General features: G+C 41.1%; 1 protein-coding gene across 4 annotated transcripts in view; it reads right to left on the bottom strand.

Moving 5' to 3' along the window:
- KCNQ1 (potassium voltage-gated channel subfamily Q member 1) overlaps positions 1–15,731 on the bottom strand; it is a 583,123-nt gene that overhangs the window by 405,708 nt on the left and 161,684 nt on the right. For all 4 annotated transcript variants that reach the window (XM_014602362.3, XM_019476843.2, XM_019476842.2 and 1 more), the window contains exons 6-7: positions 14,972–15,112; positions 884–994 (exon numbers count right to left, since the gene is read on the bottom strand). In XM_014602362.3, the coding sequence (XP_014457848.2) occupies positions 884–994; positions 14,972–15,112 (252 nt within the window). The remainder of the gene's footprint in view (positions 1–883; positions 995–14,971; positions 15,113–15,731) is intronic.

The following is a 15,731-nucleotide window of genomic DNA, read 5'->3' as shown; positions in this document are numbered from 1 at the left end:
TGTTTTCATCCTGGGGGCGGACCTTTATGTCATTTATTTAATTTATTTCAATAAAGTCAAAATAAATGCTTTAAAATAAAAAGTAATTTTATCTGTCAAAATTATAAAAAAATAAAAATGGAATTCTTCCAACACCTATCATAACAGAGCTTAGGTGTGAGTTAAGCCTCTAAATGGCTGATCATCAGGATCACTTCTGATCAGGCACAGTAGCCTAAGCCAAGATGCTTAGGTATCTTTTCAAGCCAATATGGAGGCACCTCATGAATCTAGGTACATAAGTGTTTTTTGAAGCTCAGCTGCTGTAGTGAAATTAATCTGGATTGCTCTTTGTTACGTAGGCAGCTAAATTCCACCAAACCTTCTTTAGTCACTTACAAGTTTGATTTGATCTGTCCCTTAATCCTTTCAAAGCCATGTACAGAAATGTGTATGCACTAATAAATATTTTGGGCCTACGTATCCTGATTTAATAGGGAACTAAATCATATATTTAAATTCATCCTTATTCAACAAAAGTGCTTAGCAAAAGCTTAAAATATGTTTGATGTCTCAGGGAATTAAAGGCTAAATCAATCTTATCACACTCACTGAAAGAGTAATCATTAAGGCAATTAACATATACATTACTTTATTTAACACCTCTCAAATCAGCAGAAAATGTTATTCTAGTATAAAATTTCATTTTCAGACTGAAACATCCATTTCTCAAAATATTCTAGCAAATACAATGCTTATATAAAACTAAATACAAGAAAGGCTGCTTTTTATCTACTTAAGATATTATAAAAGTATGAAGAGGAATTGAAACTATTATTTATATAATATGCATTTATTAATCCATTCAAAAATAAACAGTCAGTAATAAGATAAAAGAACATACCGCAGGAAGGGCAAAGAATGAAATAGCAAAAACTGAAAAACAAGAAGCAATGGTCTTTCCTATCCAAGTCTGAGGCACCTTATCCCCATAACCAATAGTTGTAACAGTCACCTATAAAGAAAAATACATATTACATTATCAGCAAACATAAATGTTGTACTCTTCAGACATTTTTACATGAACACTCAGTGTGTTACTGTTAAACTTGTAGAATTATGCGCAAGTCTAATTTTAGCACCAAAATCTTACTTCACCAGTCAGACTGAAGAAAAATGAAAAAAAAAATTAGTAATTATTACATCAGGTCCACATGAAACATTTCCCCCCCCCCCCCCCCTTTTACTCTGGTAAAATCAAAAACTGAAAAGAAAATACTGGTTCAACTATTCCAACAGTCCAAGTTACCAAATGTTCTCAGACAGCAACTCCTTTAATTCTGAACAGAACCCAGGACCAGACCCTAGACACTAGGGTACTGGTTATATTTTGATTTACCCCACTATCTGCATAACCTTAGGAAAATTAATTCATCCCCCCCTTGTGCAAAAAGAGCATAGGAAATTGAATTACAATAAAGTATATGTACATTGTAAAGTAAAAATATTAATTTAGGTTGTCATGACTTGGAAAGCATTAGAGTACATGAAATTGCTGGGACATGGGTTAGCTGCCAGCCCAATTCAGAATTGCTGATTTTATTTATGTGCAAGAGATGTTTGCTAAGGCTATAACATTACTGTTACATCTGAAGGACACATACAGTGAACCTGTATGATACTACAGGGGTCAATTATAAAATACATTAGAGCCTAGTATTAATGGAAATCATCATGGCAAAAGTTGAGCAATTTCATAGAGAAATTGAGCAAAACAGATTAACAAATCCTTAACAATGCAGCCTGTTCAATGAATTACTAAATTCACATAGCACATCAACAGCAAACAGCATAACTTACAACACGGAGGAAATACCTGTAAAGTTAGGTTTTCAAGATGTGGATGTGAAGATTACCACAATACCTATGTAGCATAACAAGGTTTATCAAGGCTATAGGCTGTACTGAGTCATTATTTACAGGAAACTGAGGCTTACTTGTATGCCCTCCAGCACTAATAGAATCTGCTATAACAACAAAAGTATGGTAGGTGCAAACTCCATCTCCAGGATCAGTTAAATTTACATAAAGCATTTCCAAGTTTGGAATTTTGGCCAGTTGGGTGGCTAATTTTATCTAGAGACAAGTGGTAAACTGGATCTGGCATTGGATCGGGGCACTGGAGACATGTATTCAAATCCAAGATCTTTCACTCACTCAAACAATTACACTCTGTAAGTTGCTTTACTTGTGCCTTGCCTCCCTTCCTACTATGTTTTACTTTTTTAGATAATTTTTTCAAGGGATAGAAAGTCTGGCTTGAGGCCTTTGCCTGTCTTTGATAATGCTCCTGTTATAAGGCAGGAATGAGTTGGTGGATATGCCACAGCCATCTCAAACAAGAGGTGAGATTCCCCTTGGTTCTATCCTGCACATTCTTTTATACCTTGTACTTATGATCAGTATTAGGTAGGGTAGGAAGCAGCCTAGGAAAGATGCCACAGTTTTATTTTGTTAAGAAAAAAGGGTGGGGGAGGGATATTTTGAGTGTTTCTATAGAATAATTTTGCCAGGGTGCAGATTCTGTGGTGAAGGGAGGTAATTCTGGCACCACTGCTAACTTGGTGCCTATGGCAGACACCCCTCTTGCCACCCCTAGTTATGCTACTAGGAAAATACATATTGTTCAATGGTGCAAGTTGATTTATTTTATTTAAAGAATATTTTGAAAATTGGAGTCCAAATCAGGGTACGTGTAAAAGCTAACATTTTCCTCTCCAGTACAACCTGTAATGCAAGTGATTCTCATCCAGGGTGATGGGCCACTCTGGGGTGCCACAAGATCCTTTGAAGGGTACCACAGGAAGCATGAAGAGATAAGTGAGGTATGAGTAGACAAGCAGATACAGAGCAGGCTCAACCTCTCCCTGCCTGGCTGTTCCCCTGCCCTCACTGCCTGGACCCTCTGCAGGAAGGCAAATACTGTAATAAATACATTCATATCTGAAATAGGGTGCTGCTCAGTTTACAAAAATGATGGAGGGGTGCCTTGAGGCTACTGCTCTAATGCATCCACAAACATATTTTATTCCAAAATCACACAAACCTCCTTCCCTCCCTCTCCCCACATATATATCTTATTTCCTGGTTGAAATTTCATGTGTTAAGTTTCAACCCTGCATAAACTTTTACAGCCAGGTTTTAAGCCACTAAAGAGCAGAATACTAATTGTACAGTTGTAAAATAGGAGTTTATAATGGAAATACTGACGCTGCCTCTACTCTAGCACTGAAAATGCATTGCCATAATGAAACTAAATTGATCCAAGTGCTCACACATTAAATTTTCATTGCAAATCAGCAGGAGAAGCTAACTGCTTTAATTAAGAACAAGATCATATGTACTCATTCACCATTTCAGAACTTTGATCTGGTGCACATCACCACAGGGACTGTGTTAAGTTTAATCTTGTTCCAATTAAACATCAATAGTCTAGAGGAGGGAATGTGAAGCAACAAGATTACAACAAGAAATAGGAAGATTAGTCAGTACTGAAGAGAAAAGGGATCATATTTAAGACACCTGGACAAAACAAGAGACCATAATTTAATCAAGGACATAATGCTTTCTTTTCCTGACAGTGTGCTCGGAGCACCTCACACAGATTGGGGCAGATATGCAGCTGCCAAACTTGGCTTTCAAGACTCCAAGGTCTACAGAGGAAATAAAAATTGGCAAATGCCACAAAACAGAGAGCAAACAAAAAACCAAGAGGTTAATAATTGGCCAAACAAGTACTGGGAAATTTCCTTAAACAGAAGTGCTTCAATCTCTTTCTCTCTCTCTTTTTGGAACACGGCAACCTCAAAAGAATTGAGACAGATATTTTTCAGGATATGAAATGCCTCTCTAAAGAATTTTTCTTCACTTACAACCAGACCCTATATTAACTAAGCAATATTGGGGAAGTGTTTGTCATATAAGCTACTTAAAGCCCTATGGGATATTCAAATCCACACCACACTGATACAATTTCCACAACCTGTGCAATAAAAAAATAATCAACTGGTTCAGATGCTTTCCTCTTTGCCCACCCAACAAGATGAGAAGCAGCTTCCAACCTTCCTTCCTTTTTTGTGTCCTCTGGTGACAAGGTATTTAGCAGAATTTGCAGGTGTGTTGGAATCTGACAGGGCTGTACCTTGAACACTTCTGCTATGGCCTCAAACTTGTGACTGCTGGGTTATCAACTGTGCACCTTAGTGCCCATGCCACCCCAGTCTCATAGCACCCAATCAGAATGAATGTTCTTATGCTATTCACTGCTTGCCATCTTACATGGTGACTTCCAGTTGTGCATAGTGAATGGAAAGTGGTTCCTTTCCATTTTGGTAGATTTTTACACTGACATTGCACAGCTACAAAAGATTAGATTTCCTGAAATACAATAAATAGGTGGGCTTGATAATTTTAAATCAATACCTAACAATGATCTTCCTGGATGCTGCTAGGTTACGTAAATATTCTCCTACATATTGTGAAAATCTCAAAGCACTTTTTAAGCACAAACCAGTTCAGCCTCATAACACCTCCCTGAGGTAAATAAGGAATAAGGTAGAGTAGAATAGACCTTATAGACTAACTAAATAATATATACAGAGAAAGAGTAAAAGCTTTTGTGTACTCAAATTCACTTCATCAGCTGCTGTGAAAGGGCAGCACAGAGCAGTGCATGAAGTGGAATGAGTGATTTGAATACAAAAGATACTAAAAAATAAGAACAGAATGTAGACTATGCCATTATCTACAACTAGATAATGTTGCCATAGCTGGGGTGGACTGCAGAAGCTGATGAACAGTATACAGAACACCTATATGTATACTAAATTCATTTTCTTTCTACTTTGAAAAGTAGAAAGTACTAGGAACATCAGGAAAGACCACGGAGTATAGCCTCTTGTTGTCAAAGGCAACTGCATCTCATAACTCCAGACATAAACTGATCAAGCTACATCTTTAAACAAGTTGGATTTTGCCCCTCTCAAGCTCCTTCTAGAAGACTGTTTCAAAATCTCAGTCCCCTGACAGTTAAAAGCCTTCCTCTAATCACCAGCCAAAATATATTCATAGCTAGTTTACATCTAGATATTTTTGTACTTCAAATTAATGTTTAACCCTGCCTGGCATAGATATAGTATTCTATCATATCTTCTCTCAGCCTTTGTTTTGCTAGGTCAAACAAGCCAAGCTTTTTAAACTTCTCTAGGACCCCCTAACTATTCCAGGTATCACACAATTATCTTAAAACCAGCTACATGTGCAAAGCCATTAACCACGCCATAAAAAGTCCATCCAGCTATAAAGTTAGACCTTGTAAATCTGTCCTAACTTTATAGCTGGTTGCTATCAAGCTTTAATTTGCAAGTGTAGCAGGGTCTCCCCTATGGCTGGGAGCCCTGTCAACTGATGGGGGTCCCAGTCACAGGAGTACACCATGCCCAGCCAGAGCTGAGACTCCCACAACTGAGGGGACTCTCAGCCCCAGCACCTGCCGACTCTGGGTCCCAGAAGCATAGGGACCCAGAGTCCCACATCTGTGCACACTGGACGCTGGGATGCAGCTGGGTCCCAGCAGCTAAGCGGTGTGGCTACCCCAGGGGTATGTGAAACCCCTGGGCCTTGAAGATTGCAGCAGCCATGATCTCCTAGGCTCAGGGTGCATGAAATGGCAGGAGGTGCAACTGTGTGGATCGCACACTGGATCCCATCATTCCGCTACCTGCACGTGTACAGGAGGCCCTAGTAACAGAAAGAGAGAGCAGTGCTTAGCTGTGTGTCAGGGCTGACTGGCCCCTTAAAGATGAGCTCATCCAGACTCGCATGAGCTTTCATAGGTGACAGCTTATGAATGGATAAATTTGATGAAGTAGACTGTTGCCTATGAAAGCTTACACCTCTCTGAACAAGTTAGTCTCTAAGGGGTCACCATGCCCTGTTTTCTGCCTGGTAACATAGGCTGTCCAATTCTCCTAATCATTTAGTGACCCTTCTCTGCAAGAATCACAAGATTTAAGATAGAAACCCAAGTCCTTCCCTGGATGACAGACAACACATAAAAATAATAGCACTGTGTTGTATTACTAAGGAGATGAGGAAAAATCCAGAATTTTTTTTTCTAGACTACAAGGCCAGTTAACCTAGGGGAAACTAACCTTCCCAAGGATTTAAAACCACCCAAGAGGTGTAGTATTTATAATTTGGTAAACTGTAAAAGAAATTTTATAACAGTGTCTTGATTATTTCTTTTTGTTCATGAGTTAAATGTCCTGATCCTAAAGCCAACAAAAATAATAATCCAATGGCCATGCACACACAGAGGCAGTAGAAGTCATAGGGAATACAGGCTGCTTTGTATTCATGCCTGATAATTAATCCATTGTTAGTTGTTTAGATTTTCCAGTATAGTGATACCCACTCCTTTTGTTTGGGATACTACAGGCTGCAGCATGCCAGCCTGTCTTTGCTTACTGATTAAATGAATGGAAACAGTGGGAGGTTAGCTGGCCACCATCAATCAGGGTGCACACAAAGTCAAAAGCTAACAGCAGGTATTGGATTTGACCTTCCCAACACTGAGCTTGAGCACATGAAGTTCTTGAAATCTACAGTATGGACAGTTTCTGATAACAAGCTTTGATAACTTTGTACAAACCCCATTTCTGCATAAACACCATGTAAATAACATATAACTGCATTTAACATCTCTCTGGCAAGGTTCTACTGACAAGTCCCACAAACACAAAACAAGGCAGCTTATCTATCCAAGTAGTGTCCTCTAAATCTCCATCAGCAAGTTGAAAGGAAATGTATATGGAAAATTTACAACATGCAGACATTCTGACAAGAGTTCGAGAAAATCCTACGGAGAATTTCTTCCGTTCAGCATTGGTTAGTAGATTATATTTAACAATACATAATAATATTTATATGGGAAAGCAGAAGCACTATCTAGATGGCACAGGTTATAAACAAAGTGGAGGAAATTCAGAGCACCAAAACATATGCATGATAATTAAGCATATTAGAAAGAAGTGGGCCATGGCCAGAATTCAGACACCTACTTCTGAAATATTTTAGATCATTCATGAAAGAAGCATTCTAGCTGGTTGTTGGGTATAGCCGTTTTGGTCTAAGGACATAGGCAGACATTTGTAGAATATATCCTGGGTAGATGTGATATCTTTTATTAGACCAACTAAATAGTTGGAAAAATTGTTCTTTGCAAGCTTTCGGGCACAAACATCCTTCTTCAGACATATAGAGAGTCTGCTGGTGAATTCACTGAGAAAAACAGAGTGGGAAAAACACAGCAGCTTGAAGATTTTCCCCCGTTTCTGTGGAAGGATAAGGAGGGTATCGTTGATTTTTTAATCACGGTCTTTGTATCTAGATACAAGTTTGTCTGTAGAAAGCAAACCTATTGTTCTGACATACAAGGATGTGCATCAACTTTGCATAATGCCACATAAACGGTATCTGCTCACTTCAAAAGCTGATGTGCTACAGAGAGATGCCCAAAGAGTCCAACAGATTGTTCAAGGGAGGACCCAAGTTGGACTGACTGGTAAATACACTATGAAGGCCCCAAGTAAATTCAAATTAAACAAGAGAGACCAATTTAGAGCGGGGGAACTAAGGAACAGAGAAGCTAGGCAACTTATCTAAGATTATATAAGAAATCTGTTAAGTAGATTCATAGTTGTTAGGGGCTTGAAGAGACCTTTCAAGATCATCAGGTCCAGCCCCCCTGTGCTTGGGCAGGAAAGACTGCTAGGGTCAGATGACCCCAGCAAGGTAAGCATCCAGATGATTTTTGAAGGCAGCCAGACTAGGTGATTGTACCACTTCTGGGGGGAGTCTATTCCAGACCCTGGACACTTGAGTTATAAAGAAGTTTTCCTTATGTCTAATCTAAAGCAGTCTTCTACCAATTTATAACCAGTAGTCAAGTTTTCCCCTGGGGAGCTCTGGTGAACAGACATTCTCCCAGTCCCTGATGTGTACCCCTTATATACTCATAGGCTGCCACCAAGTCCCCTCTCAGTCTTCTCTTCTTCAGGCTGAACAGATGTTTGAAATGCATCGGAAGATCCATGCCAGGGTTTTGTTTGCTTTGCAGCATTGTATTGGTGGCTCATGTTCATCTATGGTTTATCAAGACCCCTAGGTCTCTTTTGGTCGTGGTGATAGTAAGTATAGCACTGCTGAGCCTATAAGCATGTTGCAGATTGTTTCTCCCCAGGCGGAGCACCTTACACTTCTCAGTGTTGATATCGCAGGGCACCTTAGTGCCTGCTCCTAAGAGAGGAGAAACTGCCAGGAAGAGAGAGCCCTGGCCTGACATAACAAGCCCAGCCGAGGCTTGCTCAGGTAATGAGCGCAGCTGCGGGTTGCTGGAGCAACTAAGGGGAGCCAGCTGCCTGTAGGGGGCAGGGCCTGGCCCTTATAAAGCTCAGGGCTGAGGCCAGGCTGGCAGTTCTCTGCCAGCAGTTAGAGAGGTGGGAGCTCCCTCGGCCGAGATATGGGAAGGAGCCTAAGTCGCAAGTACAGCTCATGATAGCCCTGGAGGCTTGAGCTATGATGAGGAGTTATGGCCAGGTGGCTTGCATTTGTGTTACAGCCTAGGGGCTTGTGGCTTTGCTTTGTGTTTGTGTTATTACACCTGGAGGCTTGGGTGAGGCTGTAGGAGGCCTCAATTACTCGCACGCCAGTGTATGAGCAACTGGCGGTGAGGAGCGCAGCCAGTAGGTCGCGGGTGCAACCCGTAGGTTGCAGACGGGGACCTAGACCCCGGATTGCATGTGGGGGAACATAGCCCCTGTATAGCGCCAGGGAAGGCGCAGCTCGCATGCCACTGTGCGAGCAGCGGGCGGCGAGGAGCGCGGCCAGTGGGTCGCAGGCGCAGCCCGTAGGTTGTGGACGGGGACTGAGACCCCGGATTGCGTGTGGGGGAGCATAGCCCCCGGCCCCAGGAAAGGGGCGGTATTACTGAGTAGCCCAGTGTGGGCACAGCGAGCCCCAGAGAAGGGGGGAGCGCCATACTGAGCAGCCCCAGAGAGCGGGGCCATACTGAGTAGCCCAGTGTGGGCACGGCGAGCCCCAGAGAGGGGGAACGCCCTTGTACGTTATTGAGTAGCCCAGTGTGGGCACGGCGAGCCCCCAGAGAGGGGGAACGCCCTTGTACGTTATTGAGTAGCCCAGTGTGGGCGCCCGGGCATAGCGAGCCCGGCCGCAGGCTAGTGCAGCGATACCCCTCAGACCAAGGTAGGGTGCTGCGGTTGCCCCTGAGAAGACGGGGAGTAGCAGCGCGGTGAGCCAGAGTCAGGGAGGGTAGCCATGCGGTTGGCCAGGGAAGGGCCGGGGCCCGCTAGAGAGTCCCTGAGCGGAACCACACCGGCAGGGCACGAGAGAGGGAGCCCAGAGTGGGCCACATTAGAGAGGAGGCCCGGGAAGCGAGCGTAAAGACCGAACAACGTCCATTACATCTGCGAGGCTTGGGGCATGGTATCAGGGGATGTAGGAGCCCTGCATAGCCCATAAGGCTAGGGCGCTTAGGTAGCGCCCATTGTACGGGGAGACCCACGAGGGGTCCAGGAACTGACAGGCCCGAGGAAACACAAGGCAGCCTCCCTATTACATATTCGATCAAGACATGGCGGGCGAGAATGGAGGGTGCCCTCGGGCCGGAGTAGCGCGGTAAGAGGGCCTCAAGGAGATCACGGCCCTCCGCGAGGACCCTGCTGTGACAGTTGAATATCATCAGATTTTGATCTGCCCAGTTTACAAGCCTGCCCAAGTCAACCTGTATCCATCAGCCTATCCTCCAGCATGACCACAGTCCCTCATAGTTTGGTGTCATTTCTGAACTTTGCCAGTCCACTTTTAACATCCAAATCCAATGAATATCTTAAAAAGCACCAGTCCAAGTACTGAACCCTGAGGGACACCACTGGTCACCAAGTGCCATGTTGACTCAGTTCCCTTATTGAGGTGGCATGTTACCTGATTAGAGAAGGAAATGAGGTTGATCAGGCATGACCAGCTCACAATGAAGCCATGTTGGCTATCAATTAGAATATTGCCTTCCATTAGTCTATTGCTAATGGATTCTTTGATATTTTTTTCCAGGATTTTTCCAGGGACTGAGGTCAAACTGACTGACCTTTAATTCCCTGGATGCTCCTTCTTAATTTTCTTGTAGATAGGCAGCACATTACTCCTCTTCCAGTCTTCTGGAACCTCTCCCAAATGCCATAAGTTTTCAAATAGTTTTGCCATGGGTTGTGCGATGGCATCAGTCAATTCTTTCAGCACTCTCAGCACTCTTTCAGCATATCTCAGTCCTATATATGTAAGACCTGTACACACTTGATTTAAGAAGTAAATATAGAGAATTCCACAAGCTGAGGAATTTCATTACTCAGCTGAAATCAATGAAGTTGTGGCTGTTTACCATAGCTAAGGATTTGGCCTAGAACATAATCATTTTCTAGAAGGAAATGTTCTTCATTGTTGTGGTTTCACAGAAATGGAAGATCACACCCTAAAATCTCTTCACACTTCTCTACTCAGAATTCTCTCCTATCTCCTTGGTATCTTTTATTAAAAGTCCATGGATAGGTGAAAAAAATGGTGATCTTAGTATTCTTTACATGCAAGACTATCTTTATCTGTATTCTGCAAACAAAGCTTTGTAAGGCTTTCTTCCACATCTATCCCACAGTTCTTACTTAAGTGAGGATGAAAAACCATTTGAAGCTGCTTGTCGAGTCAATGTTCAGCAAGAAGGGGGCAGTTGCATAGATCCTAGGCAAACAACATCTTGAAATATGAATCACCTCTTACTTAAAAACCCTATGAAACCCTGAAAAAAGTCTGGAAAAAGAGGTGATGCACTTGAGTTTAGTTTCTTTGTTTAGTAGAGTCCTAAAGAATGCACAAACTTGTTATTTCTTGGGTCCCAAACTGAACTCGGGGTATAATCTACAAAAGATTTTAAACGGCATTTTACAACACTTAGATTATGAAGGATTTATTTTACTAGGTAGCATTTCAATGAGGCTATTAAATGATGAGTGTAGACTAAATCAATCTGATCTGGAAGACTGCATATGCTTAATTTAGGCACAGGAGTAATTCCCATCCTTATTTAATAAAGCACATATGCAAGTGCTTACAGCTGACTGATTTTTCAATGGAATTTAAGCATGTGCTTATGTTTTTCTAATAGATACATGATTGCTCACATGCTTAAAATTAAGCAGATGTCTAATTGCTTTGCTGAGATGAGAATCTTAATGAGAAGGCAAACAATAGATAGATATCTATGAATTAAAATTAAAAAGAGACAGAGAATTCTTTCCACTAAAAAAGGTACCTGGCAGACACGATTGGTAAGAATCCAGTTCAAAGAAACACGTACAGTCTCTAATAATCATGCAGAGCTATGTTCGATAATTGATCGTGGCAAATGGTGTTCATGATCAAAGAGCTTTCAGCAACAGCAATCTGCATAATGGTTTTCCTGAATGATGTTTGCTCAGATGTGGGGGACAGAAATACTGTATCATGCAATAGATATCAAAAGCAGAGCTCCCCTCAATTTGCCCCAGGCATGGTTTGGCTTAATAGCCAAGGAAGAAAGGAACAGGAACAGGGAACAAATAATGTTTCCTGAAAGTGATGTTCTTTGACAAGCTTGGCAAGAACATCTGACCTACTGATTTTTTTTTTTTTTTTTTTTTTTCTTCCCCTGTATTCTTTTGAAACATGGTAGTCTGTAAGACTACCAATCCCCATATAAAGGAATGCTGAGCCACAAGAGCTTGGGAGTTTTTCCTGCTTGTTTTTCTGGAGGGACTAGGAGGTTATTGTTGATTTTTAAAATCACAGTCTCTGTATCTAGATACAAGTTTGTCTGCAGAAAGCAAACCTATTCTTCTGATATACAAGGGTGTGCATCAAGTTTGCATAATGCCACATAAATGGTGTTTGCTCACTTCAAAAGCTGATGTGCTACAGAGAAATGCCCAGAGTCCAACAGATTGTTCAAAGGAGGACCCCAGTTGAACTGACTGGCAAATACACTCTGAAGGCCCCAAATAAATTCACATTAAACAAAAGAGACCAATTTAGGTGGGGGAGAACTGAGGAACAGAGAAGCTAGGCAACTTATTTGAGATCATACAAGAAATCTGTTAAGTGGCTGAAAATTGAGCATAGGTCTATGCTACCCTAGGTTAGCAAACTAAGCACTAAACCATCCTTACTCTTCACAGGACTGCCTTCCTCAGGGCTGTAGTCTCATAAATACACCCATGTGACCAGTCTGTAGCCTGGAGTTCTACTGGTTCTATCCATGGTCATGGTTTCTCAGGTAGCAGTAGAGATTTATGAAGTATTTCTCATATATTGCAGGCCAGGGCATTGTAAATGTTTCTCATTGACTAAAACTTTTCAGGAGTTATCCTTACTATAATACCCTTGAGTTAGAGATAAATAGGATCTCATTGAATTATATTAAGTTAATACTAATTTAAAGTACTTGGACTGGGAAAACACCCAAGCCAGCACCACACCTCTACTATAAATGGGGCCCATGATTAAGCCTGGTAAATGTATACATTTATCATAGAAGGCAAGGTAGATTTGCACCTATTTTATATATATCTGCTTTGTTTAGGTGCAGATCTACCCTGCCTTCTACTTGACTTCAGACTAACATAGCTAACTACATCTCTAAATTTATTGTAAATTAGAGATGGTGAGGAGAGGTATCCATCACTCCCACAACTGAATAATTTATTCCCTGAAGCGAGGCATGAGTGCATTTTTATAGGCTAACTGGTTTCACTCCTACTAAGAAAAGTTTTACTGTAATTTTAGGAGACCAGTCATACCTGTCAAATGTACTACTTTCAGTAGTAAGATCAAGGTCGCTGAACATTTTAGATGTGGCTGCATCTGCCACTGTTAATTAAAGTATCATGTGAACCCTGTACTGAAGAACTACAAATGCTTTACTTTCATGAAAGATATAGAAAAGTAACTTGCCTAAATTGTACTTCCTTCTGCTGAATGGCAAATGTCCTGATCTTTAAAAGTGGCTATACTTTGTCTTGGTGGACAGGAAGAGAAAAACCCATAAAGTTCTCAATATCAGCCTATAACAAGATAAATTGTTGGATTCACAAGAAGGCTATTTATGCATTTCAGCAGCAGGATACCTGCAGTATCAGATATCATCAATGAATGTTTCAGAGCTGGAAAAGCTGGTTGTACAGTCTTCAGGAATTGAAGGGGCAAAATAACCTAAACTCCAGCTGGGTCCCAGCAGCCATGGGGCATGGCCACAATCTTCCAGCCTTGAGGGTGCCTGAAAATTCCAGGGCTGGGAGATTGCAGGAGCTGAGGCTCCCAACCACAGGAGCTTGCTTCTTTTTGGTACAAAGGGAGCTTGGGATCAGGCTTGCCCTGCGCTGGCAATAAGGTGTGATAGGATCTAATGAGCAACCTCACAACCATGCCTCCTGCCATGCCACATGTTCACGACTGTGTAGATCATGCATTAGACCCCATTGTACCCTTACCTGCACAAGTAGAGGGTCCCTAACATGGCATCCTGCCCCGCCTTCAGTTCACTAAGAAATAGTTCTATAGTGATAGCAATGACATAACCAGGAAATAATAAGATACAGAGTGGTTGAAAGAATAGCTTCAACTCTTATGTTTATAGCCTTATGATAAGAAATACCAGGCAAAAGAAAAGACACTGTTCTGAAAAAAACCACTGCAACCTTTGAAATAATCTATAGGCTACATTTTAAAAGTCAGAGAGGGAAAACAAAAGGAAAATAGAAGCAAAAAAATGGAAATCTCAAAATATGGCCACTAAACTGTTCAATATTTGCATATGGGAGCAGGGGACAGAGGTGGGAGAGTGAGAGAGAGAGAGGATCATCACTAGTAGGGATGAACAAATTGGTACATTTACTGGGACAGCTAAATAGACAAGACTGGAATCAGAAGACCTAATTCTGATTCTTGTCTTTATCAAAACATGCCACAGAAATATTTTATTCATAGTGTCAGTATGAGAGCTAAGTAGAGCTAAGATTCCCACTAACTGAGCCATCCTTTCTTCTGCAATTCTGTTATCTGTTAGCTGCTCCTGGTAATGTAGCTCCCATTTCACAGCCTACAGACTTTTTTTTTTAATACTAGCTAAAAACATTAACTCAGGTATGGAAAAATTAACTCTGGTGAACATTAACTCAGGTGTAGAAATAACTTTCAGTGAAACATTGGATGCACTGCCAAGATGCTCAAGAAGGCTTGATTTTGTTTTATGGATCTAAAAGACATTCTAACGACTATAGGACTAAAGAAACAATGTCTTTTGTTTATTTTTGCCTAGCTTGTTGTATTTTTAAGCCATAATATATGATACAGCAAATTATGCGTATTTGAATAAAGTTATATTTCCCTTTGCATTGATCTTAAACTAAATAATATAGGCCTAGGCTCCTAGCATATTAGTATAGAATCTAGTTTCTTTTTACTTGGAAAAAAAATGTGTTGTGTTACAAGTGATGATGCACCATACTGTCTGTACCTCGGTTTTTCAAACCCTAGATTTGATCATGGGAGCAACCAACAATACAGAGCTAGCATAAACTTAGTGTGGTAAAGCAATAAGAACACTCCATTACACAGCAGCTTAACTGTTTGCCTAATTTTAAAAATATATCTGCAAACTGCTGTTTCTGCAGTAGCATCTTGGCCTAACATGACGCGAAGAAAACAAAAGACTCTACGGTAGTTATAAGAGGTTACTTTAACCTTTGCTGCTGTTGCTAGAATTTTCCTACATCTATATAGACTTCAGGATATTAACTGTTATTTGAAACTGCAAAAATGCACCATTACTTACAACTCCCCACCATAGGGCGTCCGCATAGCTGCCAAAGTCTATTTCTCCTGAGTCATTCACAGCATCTTTTTCAGCCAGATACACAAAATAAGAGGAAAAGATCAGGCCCAGAAATCCGATGTATAGTGTGGTTATCAGCTCCTGAAATTAGAATTTTTTTTTTTTTTTTACCCAAAGAGCTTTGAACTACATAATATTTCATTTTTTGTGCAAAATAAATTAACCAAAAATGTAATTTCAGCAGCCTTTTCATGTAGATCATGAGACGTGCAGCTGGTACAAAGTTAACATACCTCCAGTAGTAGTGAGTGTTTTGTAGTGCTGAAACACTTATATTAGCTCAGGATCTGGCCCAGTGTGTTATGGAACTCCATTTATGTTTCAAAACAAGAATCTAAATTTAAAATACCTAACTGTCATGTTTTTTGTAAATCCAGTGGGTGAATTTTTTGCTAACTAAAAATCATAGTTTCATAGTTGTTAGGGGATGGAAGGGACTTTACAGATCATCAGGTCCAGTCCCCCTGCACTTGGGCAGGAAAGACTGATGGGATCAGATGACCCCAGCAAGATGGGTATTAAGACGCTTTTTGAAGATTGCCAGGGTAGGTGACTCTACCACCTCTGGGGAAGCCTGTTCCAAACCCGCAGCACTCAACTTGTAAAGAATTTTTTCCTTATGTCTAGCCTGAAGCAATCTTCAATCAGTTTGTGCCCATTATTTCTTGTCCTCCCCTGGGTGGCCTTGGTGAATAGATGC

Source organism: Alligator mississippiensis, chromosome 2, assembly GCF_030867095.1.
Source record: "Alligator mississippiensis isolate rAllMis1 chromosome 2, rAllMis1, whole genome shotgun sequence".
In the NCBI taxonomy this organism is placed as follows: domain Eukaryota; kingdom Metazoa; phylum Chordata; order Crocodylia; family Alligatoridae; genus Alligator; species Alligator mississippiensis.
Note: the sequence above shows the minus strand (reverse complement) of the source record. Positions and strands in the feature narration are given on the sequence as shown.